General features: G+C 30.5%; 1 protein-coding gene across 2 annotated transcripts in view; it reads left to right on the top strand.

Moving 5' to 3' along the window:
* The window catches only part of LOC107444240 (uncharacterized), a 10,785-nt gene extending 7,676 nt beyond the window's left edge, over positions 1 to 3,109 (top strand). For both annotated transcript variants that reach the window (XM_043056371.2, XM_043056372.2), the window contains exon 4: positions 1,966 to 3,109. In XM_043056371.2, coding sequence (XP_042912305.1) covers positions 1,966 to 3,063 — 1,098 coding nt within the window. In that variant the 3' untranslated portion in view covers positions 3,064 to 3,109. The remainder of the gene's footprint in view (positions 1 to 1,965) is intronic.
* Positions 3,110 to 10,287: the final 7,178 nt, after the last annotated feature.

Genomic DNA, 10,287 nt, shown 5'->3' with positions numbered 1-10,287 from the left:
GTCTGATGGACCTTGTCTGACTTCGTCAGACATTTGGAGGATAAGCTACAACAACGATGACAAATCTTCTTTCCTCTAATTCTGAGAAAGGTTGCTATTTGGTGATTCCTTATTTCGCTGCTTATCTTATTTGCATTTCTAAATCATGATTTTTATGGAGTCGAGTAATTTCTTAAATTCTGATATATTTTATTAGAAGTATCTCTAGTAATATTTAGGATCTTACAGCAACATCATTATGCATAATAATTCTTTTTATGTGAGGACAAACATCAGCTATTTTAAAACTTCTCTCTAGTTAAATTGCAAATTTAATATTCCAAAAAATTTTGCTGAAAGGCAGTTTCAGGTAAAAATAGTTTAAAATAGAATATTCTGAAATAAAAATGTAAAATTCTCAATTATTTTATGATTTAATTAATATTTCTTGGTATTATTTTTATTAATATTGTTTTCATTAAATTAACAATAAATGAAATCACCCTACAACTTTAATTAGCGAATCGTTAATTTTTTTTAAATTCTGTAATTTCACACTCGTGAATTTTTTTTTTTTATTTCACAAAAAAACTAATAATATTTTTTCATTCAAAAAACAGTGTTATAAAAATAGAGTTATACAAAAATACACATTAATTGAAACTTTATTAAAAATAGCTGTTTGTTTTTAACTATAATACCCATCGTAAAATTCATTCACTTGTCAATAGTATTCTATTCCATATTTTCAAAAAAAAAAACTTTTGTACTTAAATGAGAATGAAAATTCATCCATAATTTTTAAATCTTCTGAAAATAGTAAAACACAAAAATTAAACTGACTTTATCTTTGCAAATCATTTTTATATGATTTATTATATTTCTCTCTTTTGACAATTTGCTCTTTTTGGGATAAGCTTTTAAAACAACAGTTTTTATTAAATTTAAAATACATTGGACTGGCTGGAATTACGAAAGGATAATAAAACTAAGTAGTAGTAACTAACTAGTAGTAACTATTGTTGGATAATAAAACTAAGTAAGAGAAAGAAAAAAAATTCAGTGATTGTGTTTGTCGCGCATATAAAGTTGTCTCATATTCAAGTGATCAAATTTCACTTATATAGTTTGTCTATAGAAAGAACTCCCCACGCCACGAAGTCTAAGGCCGTCTGCTGCTATGGAAACAAGACATAGTGCATTTTATAGAGTGGAGCATCTTTCTTTCTTGATTCTCTTTCTCCTGCCAGCCCGACTCAAAAACTGTCTTAAATAATGACCCAACTTAATCTTGAAATAGTTGAACCTCGTAACCATAGCCACCACTCCAGACGAATGGCTATGGAGAGTTTTTTACAAAGACAAACTATACATTGTCCACTGGACATGCGCAATATCAAGCTTCATCTACATCTGGAAAATCCTCATACATTTGAGGGTGAATGGGTAAAGGCATTGATGATTGATTATATTTAAAATTAAACACCCCCTACAATGCCCCTACATTACCTGAACACCAATTTCTTATCTTCAATACATAAAAATTTTAAACATTCCTAATGCTTATAAGGTGTCAAAACCTTTGTAAGTAAGCGCGATAGCAAAGCTCGATTACGCCATCTGGGGAGAAAACCGGTTCCATGCTTTTTACCCTCCTCCTTTCCCTCTCCTCCTCTTTTCAATTATGTAGGAATGTGTGTACTACGATTTTCTTTACTTTTTCTAATTATTTTTCGTATTTATTTATTAAAAGTATTTTTTTAAATTTCTATTTCTCTTTCTTTTAAAATCACGATATTTTTATAGCCATCAAATCTTGAGAAACTAATTTTTGACATGCTCAAATTGCGAAAAATAAATTTTTTAATCGAAATAAGTTTTTCAATTTTTAACTTAAATATTTTTCACAAAATTTCAAAACACCACTCCAACGGAGAAAATCTGTAATTTTAGACAGTCGTTATTTTTATACTATTTTTTTTTCAGGTGCCTTTTTATTATATGTCAAGAAAAGAGAGACTCCTGCAGCACTTGAAAGACACCAAGAGTAGTAACAATGCCTGGGAGTTTTGTGATTTGCTTGACTCTATGAATAAACTTACGAATAAAAACTTCTCGCATACGAATAAAAACTTCTTTTATGGTGGTATGTATCGTCTTCAAAACGTAATTCCTACTGAAATACTTAATTCGGTTACTGATACGAATCCAAAATCTTTAATTAGTGATTTAATTATGAATCGTCTTAAAGACATAATTCATACTGAAAAACCTGAATATAACATAAATAAATTTATCTTGATGTCCCTTGAGAATAGATCTAATGACTTAAAAGAAGTAAGTGAGTTTATATCTCGATCTCTTTTGGATATTGATAACTTTGACTGTGGAAAACAGAATTCAGAAGAATATTTAATGCATTTCATACAAGAATTCGAACGTCTTATTAATTTGTATGGTTCTAGTCTTAGTAATCGTAATGGTTATAATTTGCGTGACAGAAACTTTAATGCTTTAGAAGAAATTTCTACTACTTTAATGGATATTACAAGGAGCTGTACAGCAGACCTTCTAAGAGCATTACGCCATAAATACCAATTGCATTTCTTGGACGAAGAGAAGAAAAAAATTGGATTTTTGATGGTAGAGGCTATTAAACCTATTGAAAAATTTGTATATAGAACCGGTGGTATTGAAACGTACAGTAAAATAAAAAGTTTTTTGTTGTTACGAAGATCCTCCCTGCAGTATTTCAGAGATTTTTTTGATTCATTTCCTGTTGATGAAACTCCATTAAAACGTTTTGATATGAACAGGATAGATTTGTGCATCGAGGTATCAGATAGGGATATTGATAAAATGTGTAAAGATGCTGAAATTTGGGCTTCTCTGGATGATGATGAGGAGGATGAGGAAGATGAGGATGATGTTTTTTTTATCGAAGATTTCGAAGAACACGATGACCTCAAAGAGGATGGCGCATCTACAATGCCTGAATCACATGTGTGGTGGGCTAAGTGTTCTGAAACCATAAATAGTTTAAGGATTAATAAATTTCTTAATCAACTTTGTTATTCCTCTTGAGCTGTAATATGACATTCTAATAAAAAGAAATTTCTGTAAGTAATAATACTCTGAATATTGAACTTTGTTGTTGTTATTAATATAGGGCTGCCATTGGCGACTAAATCGACTATTTCAAAGTAATATCAACTAGGGCGACTANGTGCCCCCATTTCAGTATCTTAAGTACCTTACGAACTCTGTTTAAAAAGAGAGTATCGTATCAGATATAAGAAAAAAATAATCATAGTTGCAGTATTTAGTGGTAAATGTAGCTTATCGTACTTGAAGAATAAGCTGTGTGACAGACATTTTATGGTGAATTTGCGAACGTAAGTTTCAAAATGTGTCGAAACATGAGGATGTTATATGCTAATCATCTTTATCCAAAGAAAATCATGTAACCTAAATATCTAGCAGAACGAAGCGATTTTTTAAACAATGAATCATAGAATATGAAACAACATATTATTTCAATATTTTATTCTTAAACGTAACATATTCCAATGTTTTTAAAATGCTAGTAAACATTCAGCAAGTCCTTCAGTTATAGAATAAAAGAAATATCGTAAATTATAGAAAACCTTGTGAATGTGTATTAGAATTACTATACAATCAGCATTTTATTTTTGAAGCACTTTTTTTTTTCTTCAAACTTTCTTGCCTAGAAGACTCGATTAAAGCTGAAAAATGATTATCCATAAAATTTTGTATACAGTTATAATAAGTTATGTTAATTTGTTTTTAGTATGAAATCCTCGAGTAAATATAGCAAAGACAACATAATCTAAATAATATCAGATAAAAAGTTCATGTATTTAAATTCTAAAAGCTTAGAAAACCATACATAATTTATAAATCGATTCAAATTTTCTTTTCAAAGGAGCCGAGCAATTCTCCGAGCAATCACAGAACATTATTTCAATTTTTTTACAGTCAGAGCTTGGTTGCTTAGCAACCTAGTAAAATTAAGTATTCCTCCTTTGAATTAGTCAATGGGTTATTTTAAAATATTCATTTGCGCTGGCGAATTTTTTTGGCGGTCTTCTAGACTATCACCAAATATATAAACCTTTATAGCGACCCAAATTACGACCCAATTTTTTCTAATTTTTACTACCCCCCTAATAGAAGCGTCTAGATTCCAAATATGTAACAAAAAATATATGTCCAAACTTTGAATCGCTCTCCTGACCAAACTGTGGGGACCATATTTCCAAGATTGCGGCTACATTGTTATTTTGAAGATAAGGAATCCAAATATGTAGAAGAAAAAAAAATATGTTTATTCAGAGAAAGTACGTTTTTGTGTCTGATTTAGTAACTTAATTAATAGTTAGCACTAATTAATTAGCATATTTGAGGTCACCCCCAAGAACCATTAAGATCGACACTTAGTGCGTGAAAATCCGATCATTGGAACGAAAGTTATTCAAGGTAAATCGCATTTTTTTTTTTTTTTTTTTTTTTTTTTTTTTTTTTTTTTTTTTTTTNTTTTTTTGCGGACTGCACATAAGTTAAAAACAAATAAAATAAATAAGTTCAAATAAGCTGAATTATGGATTACTTCGAAATGAAAATTTAGAAAAACTGTAATAAACGTTGAAAATGGTTATTAAAGAAGCATATTTCTTTATTAAAGAATATAATTATTTTTTATCGTAAACGCGTGATTAGAATTACTAATGCTTGACGTTTTCATAATTTATTCATTATATTGTTGCTAGAAATATTATATTTTATCTTAAAAAATGCCATTTATTTTTAATGGCATTTTATTTGAAACAATTTCTTAAAGTAACCGAATGATTAAATAAATTATAGATTGTATCTAAATGTAATCTGAGGTTTCAATACTCATCATTAGCTATAAAAAAGTACTAACTCGTGGATCCACTGTAGCTTTTCCGAGGAACCATAAGGTTCTGTAGAACACCATTTCGGAACCTCTGTCTTAGACATTGGACTTTAGGGTGCAGAAGCTGATTGTTACAGTTGGGTGGTCAGCCGTCTGCGGCTGAAAAAAGTACTCACTATCAGATCTCTTGCAAATCTTTGCGGAATATTAGGGTTCCGTAAAACAACCATTTGGGAACCTCTGTCTTAGACCATGGACTTAAGGGTGCTGAAGCTGACTGTTGCAGTTAGGTGGTTAGTCGTCTGTGGCTGTAAGAAGTACACGCTAGCGGAATTCCTGCAATACCTTACGGAACCCTAGGGTTCCGTGGAACACCGTTTGAAATCTGCTGTCCTAGGTAATACTAATAATTTTTTTTAGTTTTAATGCCTTTTTATTATATTTGTATAAAGATGTAATTTTATTAAAAATAATATCGATAATTAATAATAAGGATATTCTGGATATTAGTAAGAACTTAAACGGTAAATTCACAAATAATAACGTAAAAAATTCAAAATGTATGACACGAAATAAATTGATAAATAATTTAAATTACGCTTTCAGTTTGAGAAGAAAACCTTTTTAAATCTAACCTTTTTCTTTTAAATCGATCCATATTAGTCCGGGGCACCCATTTCTCCAGGGCTGGTGGGGAAATTCCGTAATTCCACTACCCAATTAAATTTTCGCTTTCAGAAGACAACAAAAATGCATTGATAAAAACATATACCGACACATTTCTTTTTTTTTTTTAAATAAAATTTTTTTTTACTAATTTACGAAGCTATGAAAATTTAATATTTCATCGTTCGTCAATTTGAACTTTATTTTCAGATGACAAACTACAGTACGGAAAAACAATTATATGGAGTGATATGACATATAACAGATCTGCTCCATAAAGAGATTTTAAAAATAGCCGCATCCCACCTCTTAAAAAAATTCAAAAAAATTTTTATATTTTCTGTGTAACATAGTAATTACTGGGTTTTTTTTTAAAAGTCCTCTTTTCTAAATATGACTTAAGTTACTTGCCCCTCTTCTTAACGCCCATCACTCTGTAAGTACCCATAAATGTTAGAGGATAAGATAAAACTTAATACTTTATTTTTACTGAAGTTTAAAAATTGATAACAGATTCTAGCGGAGAAAAATACGCTCTTTAATACTAAAGTACTAAAAAGTAATACCTGTGCTTTGCAGTTTTAATTTCTTTTTATTTAAAAGGAAATAACGAAACTGTCGAAGAAAGCTTTTCAGTTGTCGTTGCCATCTTTAAAATAACTGTATATCAAGAGAGTTAATTTTGTAAATGGAAAAAAAAAAATGGTAATAGAGTAGTGATTGTACTTTCCATAATTTAAAGTTATTGTTTCGTCTCGGCCTATAAATTCAATATTTTACTCTTGATAAAAATAATGTTTAAAGGTATAATTTTCATTGATTAAAACTCAATTAAATTGTAAATTATCCCCAAGATAAATGATTAATTTAAGAGTACTTTTTCGATAATTGTTTATCAACCAAACCTTTTATTTCATGACAACTAATGGTTAGTTTAATTGAAACAATTGCTGTAATAATTATTTTACTATCTGGGACTAAGTTGCAAAATTCTATCATTAGAACGAAAGTTCTTCAGGGTGATATTTTTTTTTTTTTCGCGAACTGTACATAAACTAAAAACGAATCCTTCATTAGACTGCATGTAGCACAAGAACTAGGAATTTAACTTTCCGACATAAAACCTAATTTTAGATTATTAATGATAAAACGATGAAAATTTAGTCATTAATAACAGCTTCAAGGCATTGTTCAATTGCGATTGATTCACTTTTGAAGACCGATGAGAAATCAGGGTTGCGGAAGCAGATCCCCTGGTTTCTCAATGTAGATGCCACTGCCTGCGTAGTCGTCCAGTTTAGGCAGATAGACAGTCTATGACCTGGTTTCTCAATGTAGATGCCACTGCCTACGTAGTCGTCCAGTTTAGGCAGATAGACAGTCTATCCTCTGGTTTCTCAATGTAGATGCCACTGCCTGCATAGTCGTCCAGTTTAGGCAGATAGACAGTCTATCCTCTGGTTTCTCAATGTAGATGCCACTGCCTGCGTAGTCGTCCAGTTTAGGCAGATAGACAGTCTATCCCCTGGTTTCTCAATGTAGATGCCACTGACTGCTTGGTCGTCCAGTTAAATGCCGCCCGTAAAAATTTTTATAGCATTTTCGGGGATCTTTTTAATGATTTCTAAAGCCAACTGTCAGAGATGAGCTGGAATGAAGAGCTTCTTGGTGAACGCGGTAGTAAAATCGAAGTGAAAATAAACTCTTGTGAGTCCCTCGGAGGGATGTAGACAAGTTTTTAAGGAGTGGGCCTCAATTTCATTATAAGGCAAACACAGAAGCTTAGCCTGACTGAAGAAGCTGTTTTTCTTAAGTCTTTGATTGTTATTCCAGTTGTTTAAATATAGCGATGTTCTATTATGCTGACCGTAGCTAGAAAGTTTATAATAATATTCGGTAAGATTGGCCTTTCTTCTAGTTTGGAGAGGTTGCAAATTAGCCTCATAGAGAACTACTTCTCTCGGACAGCTGCATCTTAGTCTAATAATTCTAGCAGCACTGAGTTGAACCTTCTCCAATTTACCCAAGTTGATGACTGCGGCACAGTTATAAACAGGGAAACCATACTGTAAGATGGGCCTAATTAATGTCTTAAACGTATCCCCCTTCTCTTCCTAGATTTCCTTAGGGTACTTGTCTGACTTCGTCAGACATTTGGAGGATAAGCTACAACAACGATGACAATTCTTCTTTCCTCTAATTCTGAGAAAGGTTGCTATTTGGTGATTCCTTATTTCGCTGCTTATCTTATTTGCATTTCTAAATCATGATTTTTATGGAGTCAAGTAATTTCTTAAATTCTGATATATTTTATTAGAAGTATCTCTAGTAATATTTAGGATCTTACAGCAACATCATTATGCATAATAATTCTTTTTATGTGAGGACAAACATCAGCTATTTTAAAACTTCTCTCTAGTTAAATTGCAAATTTAATATTCCAAAAAATTTTGCTGAAAGGCAGTTTCAGGAAAAAATAGTTTAAAATAGAAAATTCCAAAATAAAAATGTAAAATTCTCAATTATTTTATGATTTAAATAATATTATATTAGTATTATTTTTATTAATATTATTTTCATTAAATTAAGAATAAATGAAATTCCCCTACAGCTTTAATTAGCAAATTGTTAATTCTTTTTTTTAATTCTGTAATTTCACTATCGTAAATGTCTTTTTTTTCACAAAAGAACATAGAATAATTTTTCATTCAAAAAACAGCATTATAAAAATAGAGTTATACAAAAATACACATTAAGTGAAACTTTATTTAAAATAGCTATTTGTTTTTAACTATAATACCCATCGTAAAATTCATTCACTTGTCAATAGTATCCTATTTAATTAATATATTTTCAAAAAAAAAAAGAAACTTTTGTACTTAAATGAGAATTAAAATTCATCCATCCGTAATCCATACTTGAGAAAATAGTAAAACACAAAAACTAAACTGGCTTCATCTTTGCAAAGCATTTTTATATTATTTATTATATTTCTCTCTTTTGACAATTTGCTCTTTTTGGGATTAGCTTTTAAAACAACAGTTTTTATTAAATTTAAAATACATTGGACTGACTGGAATTACGAAAGGTATAATATTGGATAATAAAACTAAATAAGTAACAGAAGAAAAAAAATTCAATGATTGTGTTTGTCGCGCATATAAGGTTGTTTCATATTCAAATGATCAAATTTCACTTATATGGTTTGTCTATAGAAAGAACTCCCCTCGCCACGAAATCTAAGGCCGTCTGCTGCTATGGAAACAAGAGATATTGCATTTTATAGAGTGGAGCATCTTTCTCTCTTGATTCTCTTTCTCACCAGCCCGACTCAAAAACTGTCTTGAATAATGACTCAACTTATTCTTGAAATAGTTGAACCTCGTAACCATAGTCACCGCCACCACTCCAGACGAATGGCTATGGGGAGTTTTTTATAGAGACAAACTATACATTGTCCACTGGACATGTGCAATATCAAGCTCCATCTACATCTGGAAAATCCTCATACATATCAGGGTGAATGGGTAAAGGCATTGATGATTGATTATATTTAAAACCAAACCCCTCCCCCTACAATGCCTCTACATTACCTGAACACCAATTTCTTATCTTCAATACATAAAAATTTTAAACATTCCTAATGCTAATAAGGTGTCAAAGTCTTTGTAAGTAATCGCGATAGCAACACTCGTTTACGCCATCTGGGGGGAAAACCGGTTCCATGCTTTTTACCCTCCTCCTTTCCCTCTCCTCCTCTTTTCAATTATGTAGGAATGTGTGTACTACGATTTTTTTTCTTTTTCTTATTATTTTTCGTATTTAATCATTAAAAGTATTTTTTTAAATTTCTATTTCTCTTTCTTTTAAAATCACGATATTTTTATAGCCATCAAATCTTGAGAAACTAATTTTTGACATGCTCAAATTGCGACAAAATAATTTTTTAATCGTAAAAAGTTTTTCAATTTTTAACTTAAATATTTTTCACAAAATTTCAAAACACCACTCCAACGGAGAAAATCTGTAATTTTAGACAGTCGTTATTTTTATACTATTTTTTCTTTCTTTTCAGGTGCCTTTTTATTATATGTCAAGAAAAGAGAGACTCCTGCAGCACTTGAAAGACACCAAGAGTAGTAACAATGCCTGGGAGTTTTGTGATTTGCTTGACTCTATGAATAAACTTAAATCGGATACGAATAAAAACTTCTTTTATGGTGATATGTATCGTCTTAAATACGTAATTCCTACTGAAATACTTAATTCGGTTACTGATACGAATCCAAAATCTTTAATTAGTGATTTAATTATGAATCGTCTTAAAGACATAATTCATACTGAAAAACCTGAATATAACATAAATAAATTTATCTTGATGTCCCTTAAGAATAGATCTGATGACTTAAAAGAAGTAAGTGAGTTTATATCTCGATCTCTTTTGGGTATTGATAACTTTGACTGTGGAAAACAGAATTCAGAAGAATATTTAATGCATTTCATAGAAGAATTCGAACGTCTTATTAATTTGTATGGTTCTAGTCTTAGTAATCGTCATGGTTATAATTTGCGTGACAGAAACTTTAATGCTTTAGAAGAAGTTTCTACTACTTTAATGAGGATTACATGGAGCTGTACAGCAGACCTTCTAAGAGTATTACGCCATAAATACCAATTGCATTTCTTCGATGAAGAGAAAAAAAAAATTGGATTTTTGATGG

This window comes from Parasteatoda tepidariorum, chromosome 6, assembly GCF_043381705.1.
Source record: "Parasteatoda tepidariorum isolate YZ-2023 chromosome 6, CAS_Ptep_4.0, whole genome shotgun sequence".
NCBI lineage: Eukaryota > Metazoa > Arthropoda > Arachnida > Araneae > Theridiidae > Parasteatoda > Parasteatoda tepidariorum.
Note: the sequence above shows the minus strand (reverse complement) of the source record. Positions and strands in the feature narration are given on the sequence as shown.